The sequence below is a fragment of the Mustela nigripes genome, chromosome X (assembly GCF_022355385.1).
Source record: "Mustela nigripes isolate SB6536 chromosome X, MUSNIG.SB6536, whole genome shotgun sequence".
Lineage (NCBI taxonomy): Eukaryota > Metazoa > Chordata > Mammalia > Carnivora > Mustelidae > Mustela > Mustela nigripes.
In genome coordinates this window covers 36,976,866-36,994,244 of record NC_081575.1, presented here as the reverse complement: position 1 = coordinate 36,994,244, position 17,379 = coordinate 36,976,866, and the positions used below count along the sequence as shown (strand labels likewise).

At 43.9% G+C, this 17,379-nt stretch overlaps 2 protein-coding genes across 10 annotated transcripts in view; one reads left to right on the top strand and one right to left on the bottom strand.

Annotated features, from left to right (window-relative positions):
- The window catches only part of PAK3 (p21 (RAC1) activated kinase 3), a 241,838-nt gene that overhangs the window by 135,793 nt on the left and 88,666 nt on the right, over positions 1 to 17,379 (top strand). Inside the window, exon 4 of one of the 9 annotated variants that reach the window (XM_059384569.1) lies at positions 15,164 to 15,236. The exons of 7 other annotated variants lie outside the window; for them this stretch is intronic. The gene's annotated coding sequence lies outside the window, so the exon portion shown is untranslated. Of the gene's footprint in view, positions 1 to 15,102; positions 15,237 to 17,379 lie in introns of all 9 variants that reach the window. One more of the 9 variants, XM_059384568.1, reaches the window with a different exon arrangement.
- On the bottom strand, positions 6,818 to 7,353 carry LOC132006871 (small ribosomal subunit protein eS24-like). The gene has a single exon (XM_059384946.1). It carries the CDS (start codon positions 7,321 to 7,323, stop codon positions 6,928 to 6,930), a length of 396 nt encoding a protein of 131 aa, XP_059240929.1. The 5' UTR covers positions 7,324 to 7,353; the 3' UTR covers positions 6,818 to 6,927.

Genomic DNA, 17,379 nt, shown 5'->3' with positions numbered 1-17,379 from the left:
CCCAAATACTTCAGTGCGCGCGCGCTCTCTCTCTCTCTCTCTCTCTCTCACACACACACACACACACACACACACACACACTCGGGAGCACACTTGTGTACTCTCGGACCTTCACATAATCCTTATCCTTCCTTGGCTCACACTTTTCCTACTGGACACATTCATGGTGACAGTCACATCCACCCCCTCATCCTCCACGTATTTACAGACATGCTGCATGAGGGCCCACACTCACATGGCTGAACACTGCCTTGTACATTTTTGTGTTCATGCGCTTGTAGTGGCACACGCTCCACACTTGCCATACAGCCCCTCATGTTCTTACCCACTCACAACTTTACCTCTTCTTACATGCTCACACACTCACAGTCCACCTTCTAACCTATATCCACACTGAAGGTAGAATCACATTTGACCCTCAAATTCCTCTGTGCTCACACACAGTCTACACACAGACCCACACCAATTTTCCCTTGTCCGCTGCTTATATAACCATAATTACCCTCGATTTTATACATTCTAACACATTTGCACGGTCACGGTTTCCTGCTCACCGTAAAACAATGACACAGCTCCTAACTCCTCGCAGGGACACACGCACATGCATGCACGTTCCCACCATAAATACATTCTCCCCCGTTTCAGCTGCTATACCATCTTACAGTCTTACCCTCAGTATTACATGCTCTGGGGCTACGACTTGGCACGGACACAACCTCGCCACCTCCATCACATTCACACAAAATCATGCTTCCACAGGGAAACACACTCATTTTGACACCCATTCACATTCATTTGCTCACCTTCATGCTGAGACTTGATCATCAGATATAGGCACACACACTTCCACTTTCTCTGACACACATCACCCTGCCCTCATACTCAGAGTCATCGCAAAGATGCATTCACACTGACACACACCAACACATCCATCCGCTCGCTCGCATTCAGTACTCACGCTAGTTCACGTCAACATACAGTCACACTTACGGCACACCCCTGCCTCGATACTGATGTTTGCACATTTTCACGGTCTTCCATACTCTCATGTTCACAGCCATGCACACTGAATTCTACACCATCACACTCTGTCACGCGCATGTGCTTTCACGTGTACACCCTCTCCCACGACCATTTCCGTATCATACACATTCACACCAGCAAGTTCCCCACAAGATCACATTCTTGCCCGCTCTCACTCTCGTCCTCTCATACTGGCATACCCTCACACCGCCACACACATTCCCTCCAGTACACACGTGGGGACCTGCACAGTCAGTGACCTGCATTTACGCTGGCACACCCGCTCCAACCCACACAATCTACATGGTTGCCCTCAATTCCTGTAAATGTGTTTGTGCACTCACACATGGACTGCTGGTGATGCCGTGGATGGCCACGCAGACTCACACTCACTCAGATTCTCAGTCCCCCTACAGCATTTCCCCTGAGGTGGATATACTTGCTCACATTGGCCGACATATCCACACAGTCACTGAAGCATAAATGCATTGCCTCTAGCTCAGCGAACTCGCCTGAATGGTCACGGGCTCTTCTGGGGACTCTCACATGGATGCATTGATGCTGACACCTACTCACATGGACATGGACTTATACCCCCTCCCTAGAATGATCTCACTCACCCACATCTGCAACTCACACATGGTTTACAGTGACCCCACCCTCAGGCACACACCCCACATCCCCAAACATACATATGGCCCTATATGGATATTGCCACAGCCACGTACTTTTTCACTGACACACACCCCATCACACACCCCACGTGAGGAGTTCATAGTCACAGTTGTCACTTTTTTTTTTTATCCTCCCCCACTGGATCCTCCTCCCCTCACCCCTGCTGGAAGGTTTTTCAGCCACCTGTGGCTGATGAAAAAGTGTTGGTCTCAGCCAGGTCACCCATGGGACCAGATATTTCCAGAGCAGAAAGGAGTGCAATTTATGTCTAGGATTAAAAAGAGAAAGCTCAATCCCACAGATCAACTCTTACGTCCTTTTGCCATAATTTTATTTTACATGAGTCATCCCTAATAGATCTTAGCTGGTTTACCCAAAAGGGTTGGGGTTCAGGTGGTTTATTTTCTGGAAGTTTATGGCCTAACTTGCCACTTCCTTTCTCTCCCAAGGGTTGGGGGGCAAGGTAATGCATGTTTCTTTATGTACTCACACTGCTTCCGTAGGCAAAAGTGTAGGTCTCTGATTTTATGTTTCTGATCTGGAATTCTCTACTGTTTCCAGTAGGCACCTCTAGCCAGCAAGGTCTACTCTTCCCCTGTTAGCCTTGGAACGTGGTATTCAAGTTTCTGTATGTGCACACATAGACCCCACTGGAATTTCAACAGCTGCTACTGACAAGTTAACAGAGGAAATTTCTCAGTAGGCGTGGATAAAGGCAAGCTGAAGAAACTTCCTTGTGTTCCAGACAGACTGTAGATTTCCCTGCAAGAGGGTAAAAAGAAGTGCAAATCCCAGGAATGAACCAACCAGTAAATCGGGGGGGGGGGCATGGTGCCAGAATCCTGTGCCATCCCAATTCCTGACGAGAGATTTAGAAACATGAAAGCACCTTGTAGGGGCCTCCTTAATCTGTGGCTTCCCCTACTGGAATCTTTCTGGAGGAAAGATGAGGGCAAACTAGGCCCAAGCTGCCCTTTGATAATGGACTCTAGCACCATGGGGAAAAGCCTGTACTCTGAAATACCACACATTACCCTCTACACCTGCGATTAGACTGAGGCCTTCTTGGAAAGCAGAGACCACATCATCTAACTTATTTTGGATTCCCACAGTCTAGTGTGATGCCAGGTCCAGAGCAGCTACTTGTGAAACTCCAGTAAGAAACTGAAAGACGTGGGTGGACAGCAATGTGTCAGGACAGATCCAATGCCATTACTCAGTGACATTACTCAGTGTAGATTGAGGATGTCCTAGGGGCCCTATCGAGTGCTAGACCCAGAAAGAGATTCAGATGGAGGAAAGAAACATACCCTGCCCTTGAGGTACCATCATTCCAATGGAAAAGATAATCACACCATGCAACAGTACCACAAGTTAACAGTCTTGAAGCTTGGGATTGGGGCATTCTTTATCAGCCAGTGGTCTTCAGGCTCCCAAGGCCTTGAGAGCTCATGGGTGGTTGGGAACAGCAGCCAGGATGTGGGGTAGTCATTTCCCAAAGCAAACCTCTTTGTAGACCTCCTGCCTCGTCCCAAGATGTGCCATCTTTCCAGAAGATGGTGTAGCAGGGCCCTTTATCAACTGTGCCTAAGGTAGAGGAAGGAAAGTGAGCTATAGACATCAATGGAAATTTTATACTGAGTTAAAATTTAGTCACCACCTCCTCCAAGAGATGGCTTTAGAGAAATAGCCTGGCAAATTTACATTTGACCATTTCTGTGGATATGCTGAGAGTCACCAAAAGCAATTTATGTAATTTTACAGGACTGGGTGAATTTTAGGAAGGAAAAAAATGCACCTGCCTGAATTCACTTGGATGCCTTGTGAAGTACTAAGTGAACCAACCCATCCCCATGCATTTATATGGTATCTTAGACTTTCCAAGACAGTTAATAACCCATTCATCCATTACAATAGAGAAATTAGGAACACCAGCTCTAGAGTCCAAAGACAGGCACTTGAATCCCAGTTTGGCTGCTTCCTAGCTGCAGAACCTGGTTTGAGTCAATTACTCATCCCTCTTAAAGCTCAATTTCCTCATCTGTAAAATGGGAGGGACGCTAATATCTTCTCCCTCACTGAGTTGTAATGAGGATGGAATGAGCCAGTGTGCATAAGCATGTAGCCCACTGTCCAGCCAACAGTATGTGCTCAACAAATGATAGACCTTCTTACCCTTACCACAGCCCTCTGAGGTGGGTGCCTTCAGAGGGACAGAACCCGAAGACAGCAGAGAAAGAAGATGGTTCTTTGCAGCCAACAAGCTGATTTTCACAGGTTTGGTTGCCTGCTTTCTTTACATTTCTGCTTACCATAAGCTAGGAGGCAGTGTTCAACCCCACCTAAGAAGCTGAGGGAAGAACAGAACTAACCTATGGAGAGTTGCCACCATTCCTGGGTTCTTCTGGGACATGCTTCTCTGGACATTGAAACAGTGTTTCTTGTTCATGTACCTGTCTCTTCTAGTCCTACAACTTTTCCCTTGAAAGCAGGAAGTCCCCAGTGATGTCACCTTTATTTGCTGGTGTAGAACCTTCGTAGAGGAGAACAGGAGAGGCAGACTCCCTATCCTGGGGGAGACAGAAGTTTGGTATCTAACTATACACACACCTCTGCCCTTGATTCTAATGTTGAAATGTCTGTTTTGAGGGCAGAGGGTTTGCCCATTTCCTGGCTTTGGTCCTAAGTGGCACAGTGGAGAAACAGTTCACTGTGAAGCCCTCAGGACATCCGTGTTCATGCAAAGGCTATGAGTAACTGAGAACACATTATGTCCCATGGAACTGTTGTGTGGCTGAGGAGGCAGATATCAAAGCATGGGCTTTGGAGCCCCACAGACATAGGGTTGTAGTCTTACTCTTCCACTCTATGTTCTTAGCTGGTGATTTGATGTCTCTGGAGGTCCCATTTCATCTGTAAAATGGAAATAATAATACCTAATATAGTTACACAAGTGGCATGAACTTGGGCAGGAGTAAGTAACATGAGATCCCAATGCTGGTGATTTTGTTTATGGCTCGTGAAAACTAAGGTCATAATCATAAGCGTCTTCTCTGGGTAGAATATCTAGAATTGCTTCCACATATTTCCCACCTTTGGATTCTTTGGTTCTCACAACCTCTTGGCAATGTAGTCCCCTTTCATACATGAGGAAACAGGTTCAAAGGGTCACGGATGTATCCAAGGTCATGAATCTCATTAGCAGCAGTACTAGACTGAGGTGGGACCCAGCCACACTGAACATTTGTGTCTTGGCTTGGCAATGCCTTTCGGGACTACATTGAACAAATAAGAGCTGTTTGAACTGAGCATAATCCTTCTTGTGGAAAAAGAAAATTGAATACTAGCCACGATTCATTTGCTAGCCCCACCCTATTGTATTTTTCTTTGTATCCTGTGCAATGTCTGATACAGTGCTGGAGTGCAACAAATACGACCTCTCAAGAGTGTGCTTTGCAACAAGGCTGAGTGATAAGTGGCCACCGTGGTATTCTTTACCAAAAGGAAGGTCTTTCTCCAGGCATGCTATGTGGTTTTGTTCAGGCTGCTCAAGCAACACCAGATGTCCACAGAGTGTGGAATTCCTTAAAGCATTCTGAAGCACATCCACAGACCGCTGGTGCCACATGGCTGTTTTTCTTGACATGAAAGTGACATGACATCAACCTTAGTCAACTCTAGCGCAAGGATGGAAGGACACAACGTGGAGCGTTTTTTACCTCTGTGTGGCTTTTTCTTTCTCTTGTGTGTATGTGTGTAGGTGCCTGCCTCATACCCATACTCAAAGTGAAGTACTCCTCTCTTAGTTTCCAAGACATCTAGCAAGTTCCTCCACTTCTTTAACCACATTCCTCAGGGGTCTCTGGTTCTTTTTCCTCTTCTAGCCCCTAGATGTTGGTGTTCCCCAGCAGTCTTTTCTTCTCTCTTACTCTGTACACTTACCTGGGCAGCTGTGTGCCTCTTCAGGTTCATATCTACAGTGCACATGTCCATCTCTCTTGAACCATTTCATGATGCCAGATCCACATGTTAGAGCAGCTGTTACATTTGTATTTATTGTCTCTAATCTCGGTGTCTCTGTTGAGAGGGCTAGATAGCTGAAAAGAGATTTTTTCCCCGCCACCTGTGAACTGATGTTTCCTCCTGCTTTTTATGACTTGATATGTGGTTTTCTACCTCTCAAAGTCAAGATGCTTAGATATTTGTTGTGCTTCCCATCAGATAGTCCTAGTTTAATTTTTGCAGAGATATATACCATGTCCCTGTGCATATGCTCTTTTCTTTGTATTTTGGCTTTTATAAAAGTGACCCATTCGAGGTCCCTTTGTGGGTACTAACTAGTCTTTGTAGAATTTTTATGTTAGTAGAGTCTATATAAAAGTTGAAAGGTATTTTCCCTAAAAGTCATAAATACTGTTAAATTGGCTAAAATCATTAGAACAATTTGTCCTTATTGTTCTTATGGGAATACAGTGATTATTGGTGCTTTAATGACTGCTGACATGAGAGGCTTCCAACATAATCTATAGTTTTTCCTCCCACCATTCTAAGCTAGTCATTTACTCTTGTTTGAAAAGACCCCGAGAAACAGATAAAACCCAAACAAAACTGAAACTGAGACACAGTTCTATTTGGAATCCCCAACAGAAACTAAAGGTTAAACCAGGGACCTAATACATAGCACAGTGACTATAGTTAATCATATCATATTGTGTACTTGAAATTTGCTGAGTGAAGATCCTGCATGTTCTCACCATACCAAAAAAAAAAAAAAAAAAAAAAAAAGTAACTGTGTAAGGTGCTGGCTGTATCACTTAAGTTGAATTGTAACCACTTCACGGTGTATACATATCTCAGAACTTTACATGGTATACCTTAAGCATATACAATTCTTATTTGTTAATTATACCCCAGGAAAGCTGGAAAAAACCCAAAGACTTAAAAAAAAAAAAAGAATTTGGCCTCCCACATTGTTTTGGGCCTTTTGGGATAGAACTGTATTTCTTTTTTTTTTTTTTTTTTTTAGGTTTTTTTTTATTTTTTTGAAAGAGAAAGAAATAGCAAGAACAGGGAACACCAGCACGGAGAGTGGGAAAGGGAGAAGCAGGCTTCTTTTTTTTTTCCACATTAACATTCTTAGTTTATTAATCCTTTCATGAAAAATCTGCACAATCACGACAGATAAAGCCACTGCAGCATCTTTACTCCTTCTGTTGTCCAATCTCTAGCTCACTTCTTTTTGCCAGCACCAACATTGGCTTTCGCAGTCCCCCTGACTTTCTTCATTCTGTTCTTGTGTTCTTTTTGCTGTTTTCTTGAGGTCTTTTTCTTCTCATACAGACCATGTCTTGCAAGTCTGTGTTTGGGCTCATTTTTCTTTGCATAATCCAAGGAATCATAAATCATGCCAAAGCCAGTTGTCTTGCCGCCACCAAAATGGGTTCTGAATCCAAATACAAATATGACATCTGGTGTGGTCTTGTACATTTTGGCTAGTTTTTCCCGAATTTCTGTCTTAGGTACTATTGCCTTTCCAGGATGAAGGACATCAATAACCGTTTGTTTGCGCTGAAGTTGTCGGTTGGTCATGAACTTCCTGGTCCGGATAGTTACTGTGTCGTTCATGATGGCGGCCGAGCTTCAAGCAGCCGAGAAGAAAAGAGCGAGAAGCAGGTTTCTTGCAAAGCAGGGAGCCTGACTTGGGGCTTGATCCCAGGACCCTGGAATCATGTCCTGAGCCGAAGGCAGATGCTTAACAACTGAGCCACCCAGGCACCCCTAGAACTATATTTCCATTCATGATCCTTGGACCAGTTAATCCCACCAGGCCTAACATCCCTGCTATCTTTGGCCAGTGCCCAAAACAGAGACCCCTCTTGAAATATCCTTCCTGCTGTCTTTCCAATTCCCTGGTACCTGTGTTTGCCTTTCTCCCCCGGCTCACCTGTTCAGTACTGTTTCTTCCAAATTATTTCCATGTTGTTACCTAGAATATTGCACCCTATGGCGGAAAAATTAACTGAGTCTTCAGCATTGGACATCTGCCACCTTCTCACCCAAGTAAATATTCTGAAGTTCACAGTTAGTCATGCCATCCCATGGCTTGAGGCCTCTTCACCTAGACAGGAAGAGGCCAAACCCCAGAAAAAGGGCATACAAGACCCGTCTTCATTTGGTCTCTACTGGTGTTATTTTTTCTATCTGTCTTCTTTACTGTGGTCCAGCCAAGTTACCGGTAGCTCCTCTAGTACACTACATGATTTCTCATCTCCGGGCCCTACCTAACACATCACGTTCCTTGTGCCAAGACATATCCTCGCCATGGTGTGGTTAGTTGTTCTGCTGAATTCAGCTCAAGTGTACTTCCTTTGCAAAGGAAAGGACTCTGACTCTGAAAAGGACCCTGACTCTCACCTTCAGTAGCAACCTGCTCCATCCTTGTAATCACTACAAGGATGGCCAACATCTGTGGCCATCACTGATTATACTTTAATTCTCTTCAAGGGCAGACTGTACCTTATTCACGGCTTGCCTAGAACCTAGGGAACTCCTACTCATCCTTCAATACCCTGCTCCAGTGCTGTGTCCTCTCACCCCTCTCGGGACATATCATCCTCCCTGCTGTGTCCCTCCAAAGCTTCCTATGCCGAGGGTCTCATTGTACTACATTTCCTACTGTGTATGTCTGTCATCCTCACTAGACTGTGAGCTCTTTGAAGATAAGGACTGCCCTTCATCTCTCTTTGTATGTCCTCTGTACCTGACCCAGCACCTGAGGCCTCTGGGTGTTGGTAGCATGGGAATGAAAGGCAAGTCAATGATGTTCTTTGGAACAATGTGCAGTACTCCTCTTATGTAGAGATGGGTGTATGGTTATTGGCCCTGATTTCTCATCAAGTAAGAGGGCAGTCAGAGAGTCTTACCCTCTTGTGAACTGTTGCAGTCCCTCTCTTTTTTTTTAGCACCCTTCATTCCACAATGCACATGCCCTGACTTGTTTTGTAGTTGTAGTTGTACTTTTATCTGTATTTTATCTGTATTTTTATGCAGCCAGAGATGAAACCCACTTCTCAAATCTATAATCTCCTTTCCAGTGCCTAGTATGTCACCTGGCACATAAGCTTAAGTCAGTATTTGTTGTTTGAGTGTGTGGATGCAGGCACAGATGGGTTACTTAAGAGGCATATTTTTAGAGTTACTGTTGGACACCTCAGAGGGCAGTATATTTCTGTATCAGTCTCAGAATTCTTTGAACCAAGAGTCAACCAAAAATCAACAAGAAGAACCCATGCAGTTGGTTTCTTTCTCTAGAAAAGTCAAAGTCAGTCTGAAGGAAGATCTTCTCTTGTCCTCTCTTTACACAGCAGTATAACTTGCAACCTCTCATTCTCTATCAGGGCAGAAGAGGATAGGGTATGCCGAGGGAACCGTCAAAAGGCCAGAAGCAGCTGGTGGTTGGCTTATGTGACCGTAGGGGCAAGGCAGCGTATTGGGCTCAGTCTTAAAGCAGAAAGAGCACTCTGAGATGGACATTGTCTGATGCAGAGTTATAACCCAGAGTTAGATAATTTATTATGAACACCGGCTTTCCTCTCCTTTTTCCTACCCGAGCTTTTGTCGGGCTATGTGCCAGGCCACGGTCCAGGCTCCATGGGAGGAATTTAGAACCTGCCGATGGATCCCCACTCAGGCCTGCTGACTCCAGCTCCTGGCACCAAACCCTGCTTCTGTTTTATCAGCAGTTCCCCTGCGGGGCACCAAGTCTTCCCTTGAGGTGAGGTCCAGGCACTGTGATCTCAACCCAGGGGATTCCCAGGGCTACAGAAAGTCTTACAGGGCTGTCTTTCTGTCCTGTGTGTGTGTGAGAGAGAGAGAGAGAAAGAGAGAGAAAGAGTGCTGGGGAAGCAAAGCTGACACTGTGTGCTGGAGGGCAGATCCGCCCCCCGCAAGAACCAGTGGTGAGCCATGTCTTCTGTAAGTGGACAGTGGCAGCTCTCCCCAGTCAGTGGAGTAAGGTGTAGCAAGGGGAACAGACCACCTGGTAGCTCCAACACCTTGCAAATGAAGAACTTGTGTAAGCTGGGAAAACCAGCACACTCCGTTGTGAGGTCATTCATCAGATCAGGTTTTTGGATTCTCAGAGGATTTCTCTGAGTGGGGTATGATCTTTTCATCGACCCTGGGCCAGTTTGATGAAGACCAAAACTTTGTCTTTGGTTGGGGGTGGTTAGCGGGGATTCCAGCCACCAAAGCTCTGGCCAACTGAATCATAATCTCCTACCATCTGTGAAGTGGGATAGATGGAAAGTAGGTGTTGTCACACCCCATTCTTCCTTTAGTATTGGAGGGAAGCATTTTTTTTTAAGTAGGTAGTATTTCCTCTTCTTTAACCATAGTCCCCAAATAAGATGTTGAGATACACGCACAGCTCTCTTCAAATGTGGGCACAGAAACTTAGGTCAAGGGCAGAAGCTTGAAAAGGAGTGGCTGCATTTTATGCCAGCTCATCTTCTTTGACCTCCAGTTCTGACAAGATGCCATTCATTCATTTGTTCATTCATTTGGATGAAATACAAACTTTGCAAATCCATCCAAATTCCTGCTTTAGAAATGCTTCAGAAATCATAGGAAGGTCTCCGTCGACCCCATGCATCTCCCCTCTTCCAACTGCAGCTGCCACCTACTTGCAGAAAACTGATTTGGGGACAGAGTGAGAACAGAGCAAGAACCTAGGACGATGAGCTGCAGGACACGGGTTGGAAAACAACATCCAGGCATCTGCTTGGTGTACCAAAAACCTTAGCAAATTCGGGAATTTGCGGAAATTTGTGGTTTTTTTCACTGGAGTGGGTCAGGGAAGGGTGTAATTATCACCCATGCATAGTAACAGAGAGCAGCTAAAACCCCAGAGACTCCAGATGTTGGCTTACCATATCCTGTTCACTGGGGCTGTCCGTCTGCATCTAATTTTTCCCATCTGAATGCCTCCAAGGACACCACAGTCTGTTTTGAGAATTAGGAAATGTTTTATTGCTAATCTTTGCTTCCCTTTTCCTTTTCCCTCACATTTCTTTGAAGTATCTGAGTATTCACCTTGGGGGGGGGGGTGGTGGTGGTGGCTGATTTATTGCTTAAGAAATCATCTACCTCTGTTCTTTACACATCTTATTTTCTCTTCTCAGAAGCATCAGTGTTGGAAATGTAAAAGCTGAAACCCGTAATAATGCATCAGTTTGCAAATATAAATACACATCAGATGATCATTAGCATTTTCTTGGCATTAGCTCATGGCAGCATACACAATGAATATTAAATGTGTGGTGCTGCATACATTTAGAAGCTTGAGAAGTTCCAATAAGGACTATTGGTTCTACATAATACATGCAGTATATGAGGTCTGGATGCCTGGGTCTACCTATTGATTTCCTCATTTGCAGCCTGTCTTTGAAATTTGCAACTATAATAGGTTGGCTTATTGGATTTAATTAATGTCAAGTTCCTGCCGCAAACAATGGAAGTCACTCATTAAAGACGTTAGCAGAGAACAGAACTACGGCAGAACTGACCTCATTTGCCTGTGTGGATGAGAGCGAACACGAATGTATTCTGTGTGACCGTGGCTGTATGTATGTCAGTAGCGAGCTATCGTCCACAGGATCTAAGATTGAAACCAGGCGGCTGTAAAAAGAGCCAGTACCTCCCTTGCTTGTCCGGCTGCTTCTGCAAATCCACCTAACAAGGAGCTCAGTTCTTCCTGATCAAATGATCTTAGAAATGGCTTCCCTCCATTACACACTGTAATGGTATCTCCCAGGCAAGGCTCTCTGAAACAGCACACCCCTGTCTCTGATAGCAGAGTCCCCTCGGTGAGTGCCCCAGAACAGACAGGCTCCAAAACAAGGCCGTCTAAGAATTGGTTCTCCTGGCCAACGCAACCTGTTGGAGTCCTGTCAGTTAATCACCTAGCCTTGGGTCTTTGGATGAGAACAACAGGTGAAACCAGTAAGTACCAGCCCCCAGTGGGTTGAAATGAGAAAACTAGAACTGTCTTAGGAGTATGTGGAGATGATAGGAGTGTACATATGAGGAGTATGCGTGTGGGGCTGGTTTCCTTGGGTACACATTGCGTGGGTGTCCTGGAAGGGAAACTGAGGAGCATCTGAGATTCTCATCTCCCCTCTCACACTTTGTGACCCTGGGTAAGTCAGCCTCGGTGCTCTATAAATTCCTCATGGTGGAGACAGGGCTGCTACTCCCTTCTTCATATGGTGGTGTTTAGCTCAAATGAGGGTGGAAGCTCTTGGGATGTTACAAATTTGTGGAATAAACAAAAAGATGAGGTCTTGCTCATCAGCTGGTAGCTGACTTCTATGCTGTGCCCACTGGCTTGGCAGTTAGACTATGGCCGGTTTTTCCAAACATGGCTTCTTGGCTCAGATCTGCTTTGAGTAGGCATACAGGCTTTTGCAACATGGTGAAAAACGTACTCAGAGCGGCGATAAATGCACAGAACGTATAGAATTCTGTTCACTACTTCATGTGTGTATTTAATGCCGGCTGGGAACGAGGCACCATATGAGGCAGTGTGAAAGCATACAGTTAAGACTGAGGAGGGGTCCTTACCTTCAAGGAGCTTATGATACAGCGGGAGGCATGGCATGTATAAGAACTATGTGTGGCATGTATAAGAACTATGTGTGGTATGAGACGAGGTGACAGATCTGCCGAGCTGGGCCCATCTGGCTGCCTGTCATTAGCTGTCCCTCGTCCACCTAGCTTGGGAATGCGAGGAGTGCAGGTTTGGAGCTGCTGGGAGACTCGGACCTGACTCATTCTCTCTGTCAAATGAGGTGAATGTTCTTTCCCTCCTCTTTGGCATCTTAGCATACTATGGGACTTAATTTCCAACAAGCCGCTAGATATCTTCGGATGCGGGGTTGCTGTTGAAATGCAAAGCAATGTCTTCCCAATTATAATATGCTGTTCCCTTTGGAATGACTCGGTGGTTGTTTTGGGGGGTTTTTGGCTATTGAAAACAGTCCCCTACATCTTCTTGCATTGTCAGTCATAAGCTGGTTGTTTCAGTTGCCAATAATGTGTCCAGGATGAGTGGGTTTTGTATCAGCGTAGGCTAGCAAAGGATACATGGAAGGTCAGTGAGCCATCTTGAAAATGGGTGGCTTTGTTTACAAAGGAGCCAAGGAAGGAGCCAGCAGGTAGCTCTTGGATCCTTTTTTCCCCACCACCAAAGTATAATTCAGTGTGTCCATTGTTCTCTTCGTCCTCAAATACTAAGAACAGCCCAGTACTGACAACATTGTCTCAGGAGACACTTTGGCTGATTTTACATCTATTTTACATCTCCAAGTCTGGAGGCTGTCATTAAAAGCTCAATTATTCCGTGATCTTTAGAGCTAGCTCTTGTTAATCAAGGTCTCCCAATTTCTAGAAATTTGAAAGACTCTTCTATGTTGTTACATGTTTTAACATAGAGCTCTGTGACTTGTTTACTCTATTTTTGAGATCCTAAAATCCATATCCTTTAATAGGTGCTCTTGTCAGTTTGGCTGTCATTTGATAAGCTCAAGGTGTCTTGCAACCCTATTCTTTGTGTAGTATCTCAGAAACATTAGGAAGTTTCCCCTGGAAGTTCCCCCTAGGCTACATCTCCTTTCTGTGTTACATGCTCTAGTTCAGTAGGAAGAGGGTGTTAAGCAATATTGGTGTGCTCTGCCTCTAGCTTTTTTTTTTTTTTTTTTTTTTTTTTTTTCATGGCTGTGCATCTGCTGGCCTGGGCTTTTGTTTTTGAAAGGAGGCCAGTATTAGTTTGTTTCTCGTTGGGGAAATATGCAAATAAACAATTATTTTGATTTTGAAAGCAGACAGAATGATACAGGCATGTGGGTTGTCTCTGATGGCATGAGGTCTGATTAAAACATTTCTTTCAGTTGCTTGTGACTTAATAGGAGGCCTTGAAAATCATAGGGCCAGTGTTTCTGGATTCTCACCCTTCACACACCTGTAGCAAATGGGCACGATGGGCATTTTTATTATATCCAATTCAACACTGATGCCGTAGTATGAATTTTTACCATGCTAGCTGGAGTACAAGGGCTCATTTCTCTGTCCTCTTGACTCCTGCAACATGTAAGTTGGTGGCTTTCTCTTTTAATCTACTGAGCACTCACTGAGTGTCTGGTGTGGCACTGTGCTGGGTGAGCTCATTTTTGAGGAATGAGCGAATAATGACAGTTGTGTATAATGCCTAATCATTTCATTGAAAGCTGCCATAGATCTTGATTAAAGTTTTCCTCTAAAATTCTTTGCACTAAATATTTGTGTTAAAACGCAAGTCAGGGGTGTGAGGGTGGCTCAGTCAGTGAAATGGCTGCCTTCAACTCAGGTCTTGATCCCAGGGTCCTGGGATCAGGCCCCACATCAGACTCCTTGCTCAGTGGGGAGTCTGCTTTTCTCTCTTCTCTCTTCCTTTGCCTCTCCCCCATTCTCCTACTTGCTCTCTCTCTCTCTCTCTCTCTCTCTGCTCTCATGCTCTCTGTCTCTCAAATAAATAAATAAAACCTTTTAAAAATTAAGAAAAAATAAAACACAAGTCAGTGAAAAGCTGTGGGGGGGTGTCTGTGTATGCATGTTTGTGTATGTGCCTGTGTGTGCATGCCTGCCCTCACACTTGGGGGTGGGGTTGGATGGAGTGTGGAATAGAGAGAAGAAAAAAGCTAAGGAGGAAGGGGAAGAGAGAAGTAATAGTTTCTAGTACTCTGAAGAAAGGGATGTCCAGCCTCCTTGGTTATCCTGAAACAAGAGGCTCATTTCTTATTGCTGATAAATTTCACTTATAATTACAGAGCATCAGTAAGCTACATGAAGTCCCAAGGGCCAGATCAAAAATGTACACCATCCGGAGGAGCCGCTTGCATTCTCTCTGAAAATCCCAGTAGCCAAATAGTAAATCAAGTTATGAGCAGATATAAACTGTTGCTGGTTGTCCATTAAAGTTAGCTCCTTCTCCACGATGCAAAGGGCCAAGTTCTAAAAGTGAAATGAATGGGCTGGGGCTAAATCCAGGGTGCCACTCACTTGCCAGTTTCTGTTCTGTTGCAGAAGTGAACAACAACAGTTAAACTTTAAAGATAAACAGTTTTTTGATTGGGTTCCTAGAGAATAATGGCACTTTTGTACAATTCTTGAAATAGAGCCTACAGCCACCCCAAACAAAATAGTCTCTTTCAAGATCTTGGAAATAATGACATCATAGGCAGATTGAACCAGCAATCCATTAATAGTATCCTTTGTAGAAAGCTGTCTCAGGGGAGGGACCTGGTTTAGTAAATTGGCATTGTTTACAAACATAAAATAATCGAATCCCCCATTCTTCTACATTTCTAGAATAATCAGAGACACTTTCCACTTGGGAAACAAACATATTAACAGCTGAGCTTCCTCACAGGCCCAGACCCTTCTTCCATCGGTCTTCTGAAAGCTTGCTTTGAAGCACTTGCTTTGAAGCACTTGCTTTGAAGGTGAGTTAGAGATAACAAGAGCCTCCTACACTATCCTTTTGTCACCAAATCAGAATTCTCTGGAATAATTAGGAGATGAAGGTTAGTTGTGCCTGGGAGTGGGAAATAAGGAACTGAAGTAATATCAGGACAACTCAAGCAAAACCAAATCGGAAATGTCTAGGTAAAACTGAACGATGGTTTGCTCCAGGCTTGCCATTTTTAGTGTTTAACTAGACAAGGATTTCTCAGGTTCTTTTCTATCCCCGTGAGAGGTGGATTCCAGTTCCTCTTACAATCCCTGGATGAGTTGAATAGAGCTAAAGCAATTCCAGTTTGCTGGGCAATAGAAAGGTGTGGATATAAGCTAGGTCCCTCACAGATGCCTGTGTTACAGACCACAGCAAGCATGTAGTGGGCAAGTTTTTGATCTGTGATTTCAACTGTAACATAGGGGAGTATAGTTAGGGTTTTCTGCCCCTCTTTTTTCCCAGGTAAAAACATACCTGGTCAAATGAGGTCAGAATAATCAGGCAGCTTGAAAAGAAGCAGGGCACCTACCTGTTGAGTCACTAGCCAGAGAGTAATTAGGAACAAAAAACACCAGTCCGTTAGCCACACCTAATTGATCAAGAACAAAGGAGCCTAGTATTTTGAATGACGTAGGTGTACTAGAACTCTGACTGGCCCAGACTCTTGCTTACCTTATTATGTAAGGCCAGCTTCATATATCATATTTCAGAGGCCATGCCTGTTTCTCCAACTTTCATCATCTTAAGTTATGTAATAGGTTATCAGAAAATATGTATTATCCCTTCTCCCTCTGTGATTTCTGATTTCTATTTAAATCCTTAGATGTTTGGGGTTTTTTTTTGGGGGGGTGTCATTGTTTTTTTGCAATGGCTTTCAAATTTCATTATTTTTACCAAGCTATATTTTGTGTATCTGAGCTTTATGTAATAATCACCCCATACTCAAGCATTATTTTTAAACCCCCAAAAGTAAAACAAACAAAAACACAAAAAAGAGTGCTTTCTGTGGCAAATTCTTACTGACTAAATGAAAACTGGGAACCTGTCCACTACAGAGTATGGCTGCTGGTAAAGTCAGTGTTCAATTTGCTTTTCTTCTGGAGAAACAGTGAATTTAGAAGAACCACATAAATGCAAGAGGGAATGCAGATGCATTAGCAAGAGTTCCACATATTAATCAAAATATTTAATAGAGTATATCCTTAAAATCATAGCTTTTCACTTTATCTTGTGCTATGGTTTCACCTATATAGGAAAAAGCAGGGTTAATCAAGTTGTCATTGGTGATCAAGCTTTTATTATGGAGTGTTTCCCCTTGCATGATTACTGAAAAAACTACAGAATGGGTCTTAAATTCGTTAAGATAATGCAAGATGTGACACTTTGGCAAAGGAAAAGAAAAAAGATCTCTTGCCCATATTAAGATCAAGCCAGTCATTGTTCGTTGGCAGTCACCTGTGCAGATGGAGAAACTATTAATTGGTACTCACCTGTTCTTGAATACTTAAATAAGAGAAAATTTAGGACATGGTAAAATTTTAAAAATCTTCCACATCACGTGACATCAGAGTTCATGACTGCGAATAATAAACACATTGTACCCACTAAAGGGATAAAAATAATTATGAAAGATTCTTTCTCATTACAACAGGTGACGAGGAGACCCTGGTCGTTGTTTGTTTATAGTAAATGTTGTTGGAATAAAGTGATCTGCTAAGTCATTTTTTGATAGCTCTTATACTCCTAAAGTAGCTCCAGTTAATACTCGAATTTACACAGATTCTGTTGCACTGGGATTTGACTTATCTTGCATTCAACCAGGAGATGCACTTGGAAGATACTCTAAAGGCATGACTTGAGATGGCAAGCCTCCACTGGGGTCCTAGCAGAGGGACTTGAATTAGAATAGGAAAACAGTTGCAAGCAGGAACACTTCCTCGGGGAGTCCATGCTTTTCCAGGTCACTTTACCTTCCAGTGGGATGAAACTTGAACACATTCAGCCCTTAGCACAAGATACTAACAAGTAATAAATTAAGAGCAGGTAAGTCGCCAAAACCCCAACTGGTTCTTTCAACCCTGTTACTCAGGCCAATGCCCTCATTCCCCATTTCAGGACATAAAACATGACAA

Coding starts and splice junctions, on each gene's coding strand:
- LOC132006871 (XM_059384946.1), bottom strand. CDS start 7,323: ATGAACGACACAGTAACTATCCGGACCAGGAAGTTCATGACCAACCGA.